A 16,458-nucleotide genomic window follows, 5' to 3' on the forward strand; every position below is an offset into this window, starting at 1 on the left:
TACAGCACAAGCCCTGAGCTCGGCCCAGAGAGGGAGAGAAATGGCAAAGTACATCACAACACTCTAGCTATGAAGGCCATGCAGTATACCAGAGAGCTGGTAGGAAGGGAAGATGAAGGATGAGTGGCCAGTAACAGCACCAGTTTCTACAGAAGATCAAAAATATCACCTCAGGACTGGAGAACTGGCTCAGTGCTGAAGAGTGGGTACTGTTCTTGTGAAGAGTCCAGTTCCTAGCATCCATATCAGGTGGGCCACCCACCTCCACCTCTGGCTCCAGGGCACCCAACGCCCTCTTCTGGACTCTGTGGGGACCTGCACTCTCATGCCCATACCCACACCCTCATGCACACACCTACACACATATACACATGATTTAAAAATATTTAAAATATCTATTTTTTTTAAGTTACCTTGCTTTCTACAGCCTAAGAATGGTATTTGGTCTGGAATAAAATAGAATTCCGGAAGCACATGGGAAATGGGTGTCCAGTGGCCCCTGAGTTACCTGGGTAGCCACAAGCAATTGCTATGCTCAGAGCCCTGGCCTGAAACTGTTCCATGCACACTCCTCCTATATCATATTCATTTCCAGGTCCCAACTACCATACTTTCTTCCTGCCGCCAGGACATGGTATTTCCGCTTCTCAGTTGGATCTCAAGTAAAACATCCTCGGGGAGACCTCCCCTAACTGTTCAACCTGAAGTGACCTTCGCCATGCTTCGGAGATTGGTTGTTACTGCAACATACTTTAACCAGTAATAGCTGGTATAAAGGTCTGAGGCAAACACTTGCATGACGACTGGTTGGATACGGAAAGGCTGAAGCTACCTGGAAAAAAATAATCATATTTGGGAGACCTGAACACAAAACCATGAACACAGAACACATGACTTGAGCACATGGCGGGCCAGAGACGCCGATATAAATTGTGTCTTTAGCCAAAAGGTTTATAATAATAATAATAATAATAATAATAATAATAATAATAGTAATAATACAATAATAACAACCCAGTAGCAGCAGCTTCAGGTAGCCAGTTATCCAAGAACCTATCAGTCTACGGCCATATCTCCCAGAATGCTCCCTACTTCATGCAAAATCTTGGTGCTTCATCACACACTTGGTACTCTGTCCAGATAGTGCACAGGTTCCATTTATGTAATCAACGAACAATATCAGTCTTTTTTTAAAACCTTTTTAAAAGCTTGTGTAAATGATCATCCCATCGTCCACCCCACCATAAGATACATAGAAAAAGGCCAAATAGCAAGCATCGCTGACAGTGTAGTTCTTTGCTTCCTGTTTAGACCATTACAAGACAACAGTGGAGGTCAGGATGGTGTGAGGGACCCTGGAGCTAAGCTAAGTTAAGATCTAATACTATGTGCCCTTGGGCAGACTGCTTCATCTCTGTGCATTGCACATCAGTGACAGAAGCACAGACAGCAAGTGCTCCAATGATGCCCTCCACATCCAGGCTCTGCCAGCTCTTAGCTCTGTGGACAAGGTTGCCTTGTCTCATCTGAGTACCTTCAGCTCAGGGTTTTTGTTGGACTGAATAAAACTAGAATTCTGTATGCTCTGATACCTGTCACAACCTGTCTTGACCGCATTGCCCTTTCCTGAGATAGCAGAACACCTTTAAAGCTGAAACATCTTCCAGTGCTCAGATAATTCCATGTCCTGAGACAGAAACAGCAGCAGAATTGGGCCAATGCCTCTCCAGTCTCTAACATCTAACGTGCAGGAATCTTCAGACATCAGCATCACCAAGAAAACACAGAACCAGAGTCCTTACAAACTAGAAGGTGTGTTAATAGTCACAAGGGGGTCATGCACCTTCCCCAACCCCAAACCTCAGAAATGTCCAGGTCATATTTTGGGTGTTGAGAGTCCCAGGTGACACACAGTACCTGTAAGTGATCCTCACTTCTGTCCCAGGTTCATCTCTCTCCCAAATCAAAGCTATGGTCTCAGGAGACTTCTGCACATGCTGGTCCAGGCAGTTGACTGTGAAAAGAAAAGTTAACAGATGTTATTCTAGATGTTGTAGAGGGGAATGAGATAGGATTCGATCTGCTGTGGTTTGCTATTCCTGCATAACAGGATCTCCTCTCTCTCAGGAAGAGTGATTGCCACAACTGCAGAGAACAGAGACAATGACGACAAACATGATCTGTCTACAAGATGACCTTCCACACCGACTCTGAGGTAGTCCCATCCTTCCTGTGGTCTCCACACTGGATACGTGTGGCATCACCACCCAAGACTCTGTATAAGAGGTACTAAGCTGGACATGCCTGTCAAGAAAGTTCTCCCTTCCCCCCTCTGTTACCCAAGCTCAGCTCACATGACTTGCTGGAAAAGCACAAGGTCAGTGGGCTTGTTTACCGTAAACTGAGGATTAGTGGGCTCCGTTCTGCTGACATCCTGTTCACTGATCATTTGATTTTAAAGGTGAGCTTAACTCAGGCCAGTTCACGCAATGCCCGCTTCTACCCAAGCATATTCCCACCAGTGGCCTCCAGGTATTAGGAGGAAATGGACTCTGAGGTGGACTGTGGCAGGGGTCACATAATGTTTGTTCAACAGAACACAAGGGCTGAAGTTACCCAGACAAGATAAACCCCCTCACAGAAGCTAAGAGCAACTTGGGATAGAAACAGTAACAGCCAGAGCCCAGATGTGCCCAGCACTCTTGAGGACCCACTACCAGTATTTCTCATCCCTGGTGTGAAGTGCAGAGATTGAGCAGCCTGCCAAAGGCCGCACAGTATCAGATTTGACTCGGACTGGATCCAGATCCCTTACACAGCCGTCCTCTCTCCCTGAAATGGTTCAAGCAGGCAGCCAAGACTGCTCTGTGCAGCAGACGAAGAAAGCCGAGCCCAATCTGTGGCAAAGGGGAGAGGAGATATGAAGAGATGTGACACAGACAGAAGAGACTCAGAACTGTGCAGAATGGGGAAGCGCACAGGCAGCCAAGGATAGGCAGATCCTACAGAGAATGCAAAAACAAGGCTGTTGGGGGCGAAACTAGCAAGCTATCTTCACAAATGTCAGCTGAATCTGCTGCCAGGCTGAATCTAGCTTACTGGTGTGGCAGTGTGTGTGTGTGTGTGTGTGTGTGTGTGTATGTGTGTCTGTGTGTCTGTGTGTCTGTGTGTCTTTGTGTATGTATGTCTCTGTGTATGTGTGTGTCTGTGTGTGTGTATCTGTGTGTGTGTATCTGTGTGTGTGTCTGTGAGTGTGTCTGTGTGTTTGTCTGTGTGTGTGTGTCTCTGTGTGTGTCTCTGTAAGTGTGTCTGTGTGTGTGTGCCTGTGTGTCTGTGTGTATGTCTCTGTGTATGTCTCTGTAAGTGTGTCTGTGTGTGTGTGTCTGTGTGTGTATGTCTGTCTGTGTGTCTGTGTGTGTGTCTATGTGTGTCTGTGTGTATGTCTCTGTGTGTATGTATGTCTGTGTGTCTGTGAGTGTGTCTGTGTATGTCTGTGTGTGTGTCTGTGTGCCTGTGTGTCTGTGTATATGTCTGTGTGTGTGTGTCTGTGTCTGTGTGTCTCTGTGTGTGTGTCTGTGTGTGTCTCTGTGTGTGTGTGTGCCTGTGTGTCTGTGTCTGTATCTGTGTCTGTGTGTGTGTGTGTGTGTGTATATACATGAATGCCCAAACACCAAGAGTTTTCATCCTAAAATCACAACTTCATAGCTTGTAAGCAGTCAGCAGAGAGGTCAGCCCTTGGCACAGGGCCCACGTCCCCAGCTGCCTGGTGGTGGAGGTGACTCTGAACTGGTCATGACAAGTTAGGAAAGGTCACCAGAGAATAAATGCTATGGAGAGTCGTGAAGGAGAATCAGGATAGGACTGGTTAAGAGCAGGAAGTCTGGGCTGTTCCGACACCTGGGAGCTACTAATAAATTCAAGTCCTTCAGCCACCTATCTAAGTTGAGAAGCCACGGGAGATGTATACCAGTATCTCCCCCAGGAAACCTCTGCTAGTCTAACTCACCCTGACTTTTGTCACCTTGAAGACTGGACTGGGTCAGATGCAACAGGAAGCGACCTTATAGAAATCCTGATGTCGTGGTAGACTCACCCAAACTCAAGTCATGAAGCTATAAGAGGCGCTCAGACCCCACAGAATATCATCTTTTTCTATGATAGCCGGAGCACAGGCATCCTTCCTCCCCAGAGAATAACTGACTCTGAACAGAGACCCTCAACACAACCCAGCAAGGTATCCTGCCTGCTTTATACCAAGAAGCAAGGCAGGCTGAGACAGGAGAAGACAAAGGCCAGACAGGACACGGGTGGAAAGCATCATGGTATAGCTCGGTGGTCCCACGTGACCACCTCTTCCGGGGGCAGAGAGATGGCACAGATCTAAGCAGATCAGAATAGACTCTCAAACCCAGAGTCCCCCAGAGGCTTCCCACACAGAGGAGATGCTGGATAACTAGTTATCAAGGCCCCCAGAGACACTTCTCTCCATGCTGGACAAGCCGGGCCCAAAGAACTACCTCTGCCCCAGGGCCTTTGCACTGGTTTTCCCTGCCTAGCACTGCCACCCCTCCTGTACATGCTACATCTCTCAATCTATACTTCTCTCATTGTACATGTTCCTATCTATGAAACCCATGCTTCTCACCCTTGAGTGCTTTCACAATCTCCAAAGAACTTGTTAGCACATAGAGGTCTACACCCAGGAAGCACACCAGCCCCTGGCAGACTAGGCATCATAAGCAGACAGTCCTGCTGCAGCCTGTCTCAGGACCACACAGCGGCAGACTCCTGTTACAGTACATCCACTGTATATGTAGCTTCCAGATCTTGTGGGGATTCCATTTCTTTCTCTTCCTGGTGGGGGTGGGGGTGATAAAAGTACTTGATAGCCCTGTGTGACACCTGGCCATACCTTATTGGTTGGCAGCCTGCAGCTGCCTAAAAAAATCCTCAGGTCTGGCTCCAGGCCAGCCACCCACTAACTACAGACAATGTCCTTGTCGCTTACCTCAAGTCTCAGCTTTTTAATCCATAGGGCGGTGTCGCAACTCCTGACTCTGGGTGAGCTTAAGAATTAGTGGCCCCCAAGTGTGTCACAAGACTGTGTCTGAGGATGTCACACTGTTCCCAAGGAACATGCCAACAGAATAATCCCATTCCTTAGAGCCATCACAGTATGAGTCCTGACAGAACCGTGGACTTAAAATTCCATGTTCATACTGGGTTTTTAACAAACATTACTATTCCTCCCGCTGCTTCAGTTACAGGGAAGAAAAGAAGGGAGACAAAGAGAAAAGGAAAGAGGCGGGGAAGAGGAAAAGGAGAGAGCGAGGCAAAGAGGAGAGAGGAAAGGAAGAGGGTGAGGGGAGAAGGAAAAGAGAAGTGAGGGAAGAGGCAAGAGGGAAAAGGGAAGGCAGGGAAGGTTGGGGAGGGGAAGGAAGACACGGAGGATACTCTGCCTGCGTCTACAAAATCGCTACATGTAAAAGAAAAAGTAACTCAGTCCAAGAACAGACAGTGAGGCAAGAACGGTCCATCTTCCTGCATTTTACAGGAGGAATTGGGCGAGGGCCCAGTACAACTGAAGGCAGAACTCAAACCCTACCTCCTACTTTAAGCCTTCCAAGTCCGCAGCACACAGTGAGCCTCTGTCTTCCCACCTCTCAATTGGCCCACTCCATGTAACACTTCCTTGTTCTGCCCAGAATTGCCCATTCCGGGGCACAAGGGCCATAAGGTTCCTTTCTCACGGGGACTGGTGGAGAGCCACAGTCCTTCACCTGCCCCGTGGAAACCTTGAGCATACCACCCCAGGACAGATTTACTCATCTACTCTGTAAAATAAAAATTACAAGAGACCATTGTTTTGGCCTAAGCTCTAGCCCAGGACAGACTAAAAATCAAAATGGAATTGTTCATGCGGAAGTTCATATGGCCGAGCTGAAACACGGCTGCTTATCAGACCTTTGGAGAAATCAAGACCAGAGGCACAAAAGTTGAAAGTGTGCCTCGTGGTGAAGTTCCCTCACCTATATAGCCTTGGTTGGGGAGCTAGCTGTCCATCGTTTTCATATTGACCTGACTCCCTGTTCCTACCTTTCAAGGGATGTGGCTGAAGCAGCCAATCAGTTTTCTGATCTCTGTTGTGATTTCTCAGCCCCTTTCTGGCTATAAAAGCCAGCTTTCAATATTTGATATAATTTATCAGACTAAGTGTTGTCCAACTGACCATGTTAAAGCACATCGTGGTAATTCTTCCAACAGTGGATTTGTCACTATCTCTGTCACTCAGGTGCTACAACAATGGGCATTTTCCACTGTTTCTGAGGTTGGGCCTTTGTGTCTCTGTCTATACAACAGGAACATGCCATGTTTGCATCATTAAAAGTGGGATATGGCCCTTTAAAACAGGGTGCCTACTCAGCCATGGGCTCCTTCTCGGTGACTGTAGCACACAGCAGCCCAACCCAGATCCCAACACAGCCTTACAGCCTTACTAGCAGTACATTAATACTTGTTAGTGGATCAGATTTGTAGTTTTATTAACAACACACACACACACACATTACAGGTGTTATTATTTCTTTTACAAAGATGGTACACAATAATGTAGGAGTCTTCAAATGCCCCACCCCCAACCCTACAGCACTAGGAATGGAATGCAAAGTTTCCTACATGCTAAGTGCTAAGTAAGAGCACAACCACTAAGCCACACCCCTGATCCCAAAAGCTCCGATTGGCTGTTTAAATGCACACACCCCTACACCCAGCTCAAATGTAAGTGAATCCAAAACACAAAGCTTCAAGCGTCATAAAAAGAAACTGGCATTAATAAGCACATGAGGACTCACAATGGCTTTCTTTAAATAGCGAATTCCCCTGGCACATTGGGAGGACTTTTGTGCCGAAAGTTATATTTGCCAACTTTCCAGAAGCAGCTGCTATTTAAAGCAAGCCGTGCTTCTGACGACTGAGAAGAATTCAGATTCTTCCAGAAGCTCTGCCTCCTGAAATTGGAGCTGCATTTTCATTTTGGAGTTCCTTAAAAGGCTTCGGCAAGCTTTATCTGCTATCATCTCGGCATCAGCCTTGTCTCTGAGTCACAGCCATCGAGGAAAGAGCATCAGCAATGTGACTTCTATCTGTGCAGTGTTCCTAAAGCATCTAGAGGGCCTCGGGCAGCTCTCCGGCAGAGCACCGGCCTGGCCTGGGGGAGTCCCTGGGCTCCATTCCCAAAAGAGAAAAACCAAAAACAAACAAACAAAACACCCAAGGAGTCTCCCACTGTTCAATGGATTAGTTTATTTAAGCCAGGCATGGTGTTAATATGCCTTTAACCCCAGTGCTAGGAGGCAGAGGCAGATGGGTCTCTTTGCATTTCCAGAACAGCCTGATCTACATAGTCGATCTGAGACTTACTGCTGAATAAGCTCACACTTTCTAGCTCTTTCTGAACTCTAGTTGTCTGGTCAGTTCAGCTGTCCTAGCTCAAACTCTTCTCCAAGAGACTGATTCAATATGTCTTCTCTTAGTTTCTAACTGAATTGCTCTGTTTGGCTGCATACTAACTTTAGCAAGATGTTCGAATCTTCTGGCTCCTTCTCATTCTCTGGCTTGTTCTGTCTTCACCTAAGTCTAGCTTGTTATCTCTCTGCAGCCTGTCCCTGTACAACTGTCCTGGTGAAACTGCCTTCCCCGCCCCCACCCTTTCTCTCTCTGCACTGCTCTCTTAAGCAACTTTCTTCTCTCTTCTCAAGAAGATTAGACATATCTTATTCCGACAAATCTTTCTCCAGTTTGTCACTTTGTCTGTCACTCAATTAGATGCCACTTTCAAACATGGGTGTTTCCTTCTACAAACCAACTTTACCTTCATTGTTTGGGATTAAAAGTGTGTATTGCAGCCTGAAGGATTAAAGGTGTGTGCTAAAGGCTGAGCCACACCAGGACTAGAAAAAGAGTTTGTTTGGTTTTTTTTTTTCTTCAGTAAAAAACACAATCTCAGCATTCACAGTATGATCAAATATCCTGCAGCAGGGTCTGTTTCAAATGGGCACAATACTCAGCAGCACTCCTGAAGGACAAACCAAGGTCACTGCTTCCCCAAATGCTTCATTAATAATTAACAGCCAAGGGTGGTTAGGGCTGCACAGTGTTAGGAACAGTGTCAAGAGCTTTAATCTCACCTAATCCTAACAAGACCCCAAGCTGGGTGTGCTGGAGAACAGCATCTGTTGGGCAACAACCGCAACCAAGCACCCTCCTCACCCAAGCACCCTCTCACCCAAGCACCCTCTCACCCAAGCACCCTCCTCACCCCACACAGGCTGCTCAGAAGGAGCCTTAATTTCTACATGAGTCTCTTGACCCTCAGGACACAGAACCTTCCATGAGCCTAGCCATTGCACTGTGAGGAACTTTGTGTGATTTGCAGGACAAGTTTCAGTTGAGCCCAGCCTGAAATTTCACTTATCACAACTGTATGATCCATTCTCAGGAACCGTGATGAAATAACAAAGGAGAACTATTTTTACAAAGAAAAATAATTATTCAGCTAATATATCTAGAAGTTCAAAGACTTGCATCTGGTAATGTCCTTTTTGAAGAGAGTGTCCTAAGAAGAGGCAGAGCACTCTATGGCAGGAGACATCCTTCATCTCTTCTGGCCACACCCTCTTATAAAACACCAAGATCAGAGTCTTTTATCTCAGCCCTGATAACCTCTCCCAATCCTAGTCACCTCCCTCAGAATAGCTGACAAGGGGACTTCACTGTGGAGCATAGGGCAAGAAACATTTTCTAAGCACAGCACCACTCAGGCCCCAAACTAGGAAGTGAGACATCAGGGGAGGGGGGGGAGCCAGCTGACCCCATGGGCCCTGTCCAGAGTCCTGACCTAAGACCTCAGAGGGTAATAAGGTGGTCATTATCTAGCAGCACTGCTAAATTAGAGTATGGAACAATGGTGACTACAATAATGTTCCCAGAAACACTGCTCTCTTTAGTTCAAATATAAGGAAACGTGAATTACAACGCAGTAAGAATTAAGACCTCCATGTAGCTCAAAAGGCCCCAATGAAACCAGCAAACTGTGCTGTGCCAAGCACCTGCAGGGCTTGTCAGTCACAAATGGAAGATGCCCACCCAGCCTTGGGGTTTCTAAACCTAAGAGTCTAGAGTGGGCCCCCAAATTTGCATCTCTAAAAGCGTCCTGGTCCTGGTCCGGCAGCATTGGTCTGGACCTTTGAGAGGCATTAGTCTGAAGATCACCGAAAAGATAATGGGGCCACTCAGTTTTTTTGGAACAAGTTGTCATTATCACTCATAAACAGATCAGGCCCTAACAGCTCAACCACTTAACAACTCTCTAAGTGGCTCCTAGGGCAGCTGCAGTCTGTCCCCTGTTCACAGACTGGGGGTTGTAGAAAGGGGCAAAGGGCAGAGATGCTACCGACAGATAGGAAGCCAGGCACTCGGAGAAGCTACTTTCATGCATGTCAGTTTGGTGAAGTTCAGCCTCTGGCTCACACAGCTCTAGAGGTAGAAAGAAGAACGGAGGCCAAAGAATTCCTAGAAGACCACACCCAAGCCTCACCACGAGGCCGATACCACTCCTTATCAGCTACTGGCTCGGTGGACCCAGCGGCCTTGACCTCTTAAGCAGGGAAAAGTTTCCAAAGAAGCCACACACTTTCTGCTCCCTTCCCTCTGCAAACTGCTTGACTCGCTTGAGAGACACATTCTGCAGCCGCAAGAACTTCTTAACCCAAGTTCAAGAATTTGCTGACTCAAATCTAATGGCAACACTTATCTAGTAAGAGACTCATTTAGATTACACTTGCCAAGTAATATAAAATATGGGGAAAAAATGACTGGTCCAAAGTTTCTTTAAAGTTTTGTGCTTAAAAAAAACACAGACACTATAATTTCTAACTATAATTAAATCAGAATTGCTACAGCGTATTGATCACCAGTAGTAGGTCTGGACAGGCTCTGTATCTCCCGGCACTGTGGCACAGCCAGCAGAAGAGGTGAGTATTGCTTCCCCGTTTTACAAACGGGGCGATTGAGATGCACCGAAGCTGAATAAGAGATAGTGAAACTGCAGACACCAGATTCCACCTCTAACTCTGGTCCTTAAACAAAGCGTCACCTCTCACCTCTGTCTTGGGCACCTTCTGTTCCTTTCTTAGGCATCTCTAACCCACCCAAGCCTCTCTCCCATCCCTCTGGAAGGCAGAAGTTCCCAACCCCCACCCCCCCCGACCCCCCCTCCCCCCCACCCCCCCGCTGTGCACCAGAGGCTCAGCCGTCAGCCCAGCCCCTCCTTCAGGTCTCACCGAAAGAACTTCTCAGTACCTCAGTTTAAGTCCCTGCCTCCTGCCTCCAGTCTTAGCAGAATTCAGGCTCATCAGAAAACTGACAGCTAGAGTGATTGATGCGTCTCATTTGGAGACCAGGGGGGGAGGCTAGGACATAGTCCAAGTTGGCTTTGAGTTCAGCACTCTTGACTCAGACTCCGAAGAGCTGGGGTTACCTGCCTTTGCCCCTGTAGACGTTTGTTTTTGGGGTGCAGTTCTTAGACCCAGAACTTCCTGCCCACACACCCCTACGGGAGGAGATAACCAACTCCCTCCCAGGGGCTGGCGCTTTCCTCTTCCTGCACCCACTAAAGCTCTGTTTACACTGCAGGGTTTGTTCTCAGGGGAGCCGCGAGCCCTAGCACCCGCCGCTGCTGGTAGCAACCTACATACTTTGCCTTTACCCTGCTGATCTGGGAGCCCCTGAGCAGGAAAACCTGGGCTCTTGGAGCATGGACTCTCTTCACCTAGGCCTGTCTGGGGTCGTAAGTTTTGTGCCCACCGCGCTGGGGATCCCCGAGAGTAAAGTCTGAAGACAAAGCCCCCTAGAATCTGCGTTAGTGTAGAACACTCTGAGGTCAAACCGGGTATTCTCAGTTTCCCGCTAGAGACAGTGCTGCAGATTTGGGAGGGTAACTGCTGCTTCGCCAGCTGCAGTCTCTGGACCTGGTGGGATACAGAACAAAGTGATGTTGCACAAGGATTAGAGTGGGTGGTGAAGCATTCTGGAGAAAGGGGCCAAGGCCTGGGGGCAGCTGCTACTGATTAGGGCCTCCGGAGTCTCAGCGAAACTGAGCTGGTCCCAGCAACGCACTCACCAGACACATTCAACTGGCCTCCCAGGAACCAACCGATCTTGCCCGTCCTGAAGTCGCAGTCCCAGACAGTATGGTAAGGAGTGTCCCAAACTAGTGTGTCACGGGCCAGCGGCCCCCAGAAGGCGGCCGGCTCCTGGGCTGCCTGAGCGCTCAACGCGGGGTACGAGCCCGGCTGCGCTGCTGCAGGAACGCTGCCCGGGAGTCGGGTGGCGGTCGAGCGGGACACGCTCAGCGACCACCCCGATTGTCCAGAGCGCCCGTGCAGGCCACGCAGCAGTCGCCCCACACCGCTGCCGAGGCTGCGCGCCGCCATCTCGCCCGACGCCCCACGCGGGTGCGGGAGCCAGGGCGCCCCTAAGAGTCTCCACGGCCCCGCCCCGGCTCCGCCCCCGCGGCCACCACCCACTACTTCTCTCCGGTTAAAGCAGCTTCCTTGAGCCTGCCCCTTCCCACCTCTTCTCCCCGCCTGGACAGGGGCGCGGGGAGGGGAGGGGGTGAGGTGGTGCTAGGTTTTGTTGTGCGCCCAGTCCAAGGCTAGCCCTAGCTCTCGGCTTCAATTTTCTGGGTTTCTGCGATCTCTTTTTACACACCAGATAACTTTCCCGCTCGTTATAGAAGAAGCAAGTACGTGGGTAACTCAGCCTCCGGACCTGGAACGGAGGCAGCGCTCTGAGAGAGATCGGAAAGGCGACTAAGCGGTCATAAGAGCGAGCTCACAGAAGGATGAACCATCAGCTTCCATAGATTGGAGTCAAAGCTTTCCTCCTTAGGGGATCTTCTGAAAGTAAAGCCCTCTCCCAAAGGTGCGGGCCTGTACAGCCTTGCCATGCACACATAACTCACCGCAGCGGGCTAAAGGGCTGATGAACAAGCCTGGGGGCGGGGTGTGTGTGAGGGGGATTCAAACAGGGGAGGACGTGCTATGAAAACCTGTAACAACGTTTTGGTTACCCAGCTGCTGCTGACCTCTGCCGGGACAGGTACCACTTCTTACCTTGGGGCCCTTCGCGGATTCCAGGTGGTGGGAAGCTATGGTAAAGAATAAATCCATGTCCACAGCACACCTGGCCTGGCTGACCATCAGCTCTGTCATGAAGTTGAAGTTTTTTGTTATTGAATAATCAAGGATAAAAAGAAACGTGTCTCTACGAAGTACTTAAGAAGTTAATACATAATAAAAGAAAATAAACACTAGAGGTCGGGGATTTTGGAAAACTGGTTTGTGGAGTTCTTTGGGCTGGCAAAACCTTTTTCCTGTTGGCTGTGACAGCTGCACATAGGTAGTTTCCTCGGAGGGGATGTGTGGGTAAGCCTCTGAGGAGGTAGGCTGTGCCAACAGCTCGCACGGGGCGTATGCCCTGCTCTCAGCCAAGCACTTGCCCTTCATTTATAAGTTAGGTGAGTCGGGCACAGTGATGCACATCTGGGCTCCCAGTTATTCAGGAGTCTGAAGCAAAAAGCTCACACCCCGGAGACCATGAGTTTGAGAGCAGCCTGGGCAACGTTGCTAGCCTGCACCTTAAGAAACCAAACCAAACCAAAAGCCTGGCTAGGACCGGAAACAAAACAACGTAAAACAGAAGTTTACGTAGTGCTCGAATAAATAAAAGAGACTTCTAAAAGAGCACGTGGCTGACTAAAGGAGGAGGGAGCTGGCACCCAGCACTCCCAGCTAGAGCATCAAGTCTCTATTTTAGTTGAACACAGTAAGTTCTTCCTAAGAGAAAGAGCAGACCCAGCCAGGTGGTCTGAGACACGCCCACCAACACTTCCTCCTCTGGTGTTTACTCGGAATTTCCTTCTCCATCAAGAAAAGGAGGCGGAGCTGGAGGTGTGTGGAGGCCGAGCTGGGGGTGTGGCTCAGAGACAAAACACCTGCCTAGCATGCACAGGCCCTGAGTTCTATTGCCAAGATACACACATAACCCTCTAAAAGGTTGAGGATGCAGGCTGGTTGACCTTCTAGCTTTACTCCAGAGGACACGGCAGAAGTAACGCTTTGACGGTCTTTGGCTAGATGCGGAGGCCGTACCGAAGGAACCCTGAGCGCTGCTTCGTTTTTTGGTTGGTTGATTGGTTGGTTGTTTCCCAGCTGCTGTGATATGAGGAGCTGGTTCTGACTTCTGGGGGGGCAAAGAACCCACAGAGAGAATGCATTGTGCCAGCCCACAACCAGGAACAGCTCTGGACAGAGGGGCATCCACCATGCTGCTCTATGCTAGAGCCTCACCCTCAGAGCAAAAGATCCTCCTAGTGATTTGCAAGGTTGGAAGAAGTCTCAAACAGTCTAACCTTTATTACTCACCTCTAGCTAGCTGGCACAAAAACTACTCCTAAAGACGGAAGGCCTTCCCTTTACCAGTCCCTATACCTCATCCCCTGCAGTGTAGTGTTTTCTGTCCTGTGCTAGAATGTCAGTTCTCAACCCTTCACTTTTCCCTCCAGATCCCCTGGAGACAAGGGCTAGCCCTCATCCTCTGACTTTCAAGCTGGAACCGGTAACCGGAACCTTTCCTGCAGTTTCAATCCAGTATTCAAATGTTAGGTTTTGGTTTTGGTTTTCTGCGGCAATACCAGCCTCAGACTCGAATGACTTTGACCTTCTAACCTTCCTTCCTATCTGCACGATCTTGTGTATCCCACAGACGTACCCCACACTTTGTACATGGGATGTTGGGAGCCAAACCTAGAGCTTCAAGCCTTCTAGGCAAATAGTGTGCCGACTGAGCACATCCCCAGTCCCTGTTCAAAGGCCCAATCAACCTCTTAAATACACCACATCCTGAAACCTCTGTCTCAAACACTGGCCCTCCAGATTAGAGAAGGAGAGTATATTTTCATATTGTTCATGTGGCATATACCCTTGTTATCCTACACTCTTCGCTCACACGTGGTACTAGCAACCTATCTGCAAGTACCCCAGGGATCACCTTCAGAATAATAATACCCCTCCCCAACACCCCAACACCCCACCACCACTCATTCCCCATCTCAACCGTCCATACGCAGCTTTTTTTGTTTGGTTGGTTTTGGTTTTGGTTTTGGTTTTTCAATACAGGGTTTCTCTGTATAGTCCTGCCTGGCTGTCCTGGAACTCACTCTGTAGAACAGGCCAGCCTCAAACTCAGAAATCCACCTGCCTCTGCCTCCCAAGTGCTGGGATTAAAGGCATGTGCCACCACTGCCCGGCTCATACTCAACTTTTAAAAAAAAATTATTATTCAACGGGCTTGCAATTGTATCCATCCTTTTCTTCTATGGCCCAATCATCCAATGCAGTTTCTTTAAAAGCAAAGGTTAAGGGCTGGAGCTGTCTGCAGCCGTGACTCAGTGGTAGAGCTATTATTGTCTAGCATGTTCAAAGGTCCTGGGTTCCGTCCCCAGCATCAAGGAGGAAAAAGGAAAGAAAAGAAAGGAAAAGTAGGATAGAAAGAGAAAACAAAGATCACGATCAGATGAGGCCTGTCTGTACTCGAATAAGCCAGTGTCTCCTCCATTCCTTCCTTCCCCAGTCCCCTAGGCCACAAGACTCATCCTCACACCGGAAGAGCTTCCCGTGGGCTTATGTCGTGGGCCTCTCTCAGGCTGCTGAGACACACAGGCTGCCAGGCCCCGTTACAGGCGCTGTGCCTCACAACCTGCATGTATCACACCCCCAGAAGCTATATGTGTGCATCAATTATGAAAAACGCCACAATGTCAGGAACAGAGGTTTATGCTTTATAGTCCCAGCTACTTGGGAATCTGAGGCAGGAGGATTCCTTGCTAGCTGTATAATACAGCAAGACCTTGCCTCCAAAAGAAACGAGAAGAGAAAGGGAAAGGGCGGATCTAAGAGACAGAAGGGGGTCCACTTGCTCCGGGCCTGCCTCTGGGATGTGTTTTCTCTACCTTCAGTTTCTCAGTCAGCAGCCACACTGGCCTCCCGACCTCCAAACAGCAGGCACCCTCCGGCCTCAGGACTTGGACAGACTACTTCCCCTGCCTGGATCACTTTGTCCTAGAGACCCACGTAGACCTCCTCCCTCCACCTCTTCAGGCCTCTTCAGTCCCTTTGTCCACAGCTCTTTTCTGTCACCCTCGTGGACTCGCCATCTCAGCGTTCACACCCACGTCCAACTTCTGACGTCGCTGTTCTCACCAGCGCATGCGCACAAGCGTTTTTGTGTACTCTCTCTCTCCTCTTGAAAGCTGGTAAGTCTCGGAATGGATGCCAGTTTCTATGTTTGGGATTGTGTCTCCAACACCCAGACTCTACCCGGCACATAGTGCATGCACAGAATTTGATTGTTAAAACAAGTGAATGAGGCTTCTCTGTGATTGCCAGGAGATGGGGGGGGGGGTGCGCCTTTCTATCATCTTTGCTTTCTAAACAATGTATTTTCACCCCACCCCCTCCAATTTTTCACTAAAAATTAAACCCAAGGTCTTCTGTGTGCTTACCATGCACTATAACACTGGGCTACAACTCTGCCTCTGCCTCTGCCTCTGTTTCCAAATAAAGACACTCCACCCAGTTCCTGTTTCCTCTTTGGATTGGATATGTACATGAAGCAGAATCAGCCAGATTGGGCAGAACTGCACTTTTCTACTGCCAAGCTAAGAGGCCACATGGGGCCCTTATTCCAGATCATCACAGCCTAAAGCGAAGGTTGTCCCTCTGAAACCGGAAGAGTGAGCCTTACCCAGCCCTGGGTCCACAAGTTGCTTTCCTGGAGCTCTCAGTTGTGAGAACTAGGGTCATCTGGGCCATGGTGGCCACAGGATTTCCCTTTTGCAGCCTGGCTTTAAAGTCAGTAGGATCCAGGGCTGGAAGCCTCAGGGCGCAGGCTGCAGGGCGCAGGGCGCAGGAAGGGAGCCTGGGGCTTGTCTTTGTCTCAGCACTGGTGCTGACAGTTATTCCTGAGCCTTCAAGCCCTGAAGCTGTTCTCACTCTGCCTGGGGGCAACAAACACCGGAGGCCAGGAACTAGGCAGGGGTCATGGGTAGCTCTGAGCCTCAAGGGCTTCCTGGGCAATTTCCAGGGCTGTATACAGCTACCACTCAGTTGCCTTGGCTTTCGTGGCTCCCATCTCACATCATAAAGAGAAGGAAAAAAGAAAAAAAAAATCACAACCATTCAAAGATCTCCATTGGGGCTGGAGAGATGGCTCAGTGGTTAAGAGCACTGACTGTTCTTCCAAAGGTCCTGAGTTCAAATCCCAGCAACCACATGGAGTCTCACAACCATCTGTAACGGGATCTTCTGGTAAGAACTGCTACAGTGTACTCACATAAAT

At 49.0% G+C, this 16,458-nt stretch overlaps 1 protein-coding gene and 1 long non-coding RNA gene across 3 annotated transcripts in view; one reads left to right on the top strand and one right to left on the bottom strand.

Moving 5' to 3' along the window:
- Positions 1–11,544, bottom strand: part of Acss1 (acyl-CoA synthetase short chain family member 1) — a 50,489-nt gene extending 38,945 nt beyond the window's left edge. Inside the window, exons 1-2 of the mRNA XM_052183858.1 lie at positions 11,180–11,544; positions 1,918–2,014 (exon numbers count right to left, since the gene is read on the bottom strand). Of these exons, the coding sequence (XP_052039818.1) occupies positions 1,918–2,014; positions 11,180–11,492 (410 nt within the window). The 5' untranslated portion in view covers positions 11,493–11,544. The remainder of the gene's footprint in view (positions 1–1,917; positions 2,015–11,179) is intronic.
- LOC127686043 (uncharacterized) lies at positions 11,167–12,382 on the top strand. Of its 2 annotated transcripts, none has more exons than XR_007977976.1 (3): positions 11,167–11,252; positions 11,795–11,982; positions 12,135–12,382. It is a non-coding gene; the product is annotated as an uncharacterized LOC127686043 (long non-coding RNA). The 2 variants fall into 2 exon arrangements; XR_007977977.1 differs by having other exon boundaries at positions 11,179–11,252; positions 11,773–11,982.
- The last annotated feature ends 4,076 nt before the right edge of the window (positions 12,383–16,458 follow it).

Source organism: Apodemus sylvaticus, chromosome 5 (assembly GCF_947179515.1).
Source record: "Apodemus sylvaticus chromosome 5, mApoSyl1.1, whole genome shotgun sequence".
In the NCBI taxonomy this organism is placed as follows: domain Eukaryota; kingdom Metazoa; phylum Chordata; class Mammalia; order Rodentia; family Muridae; genus Apodemus; species Apodemus sylvaticus.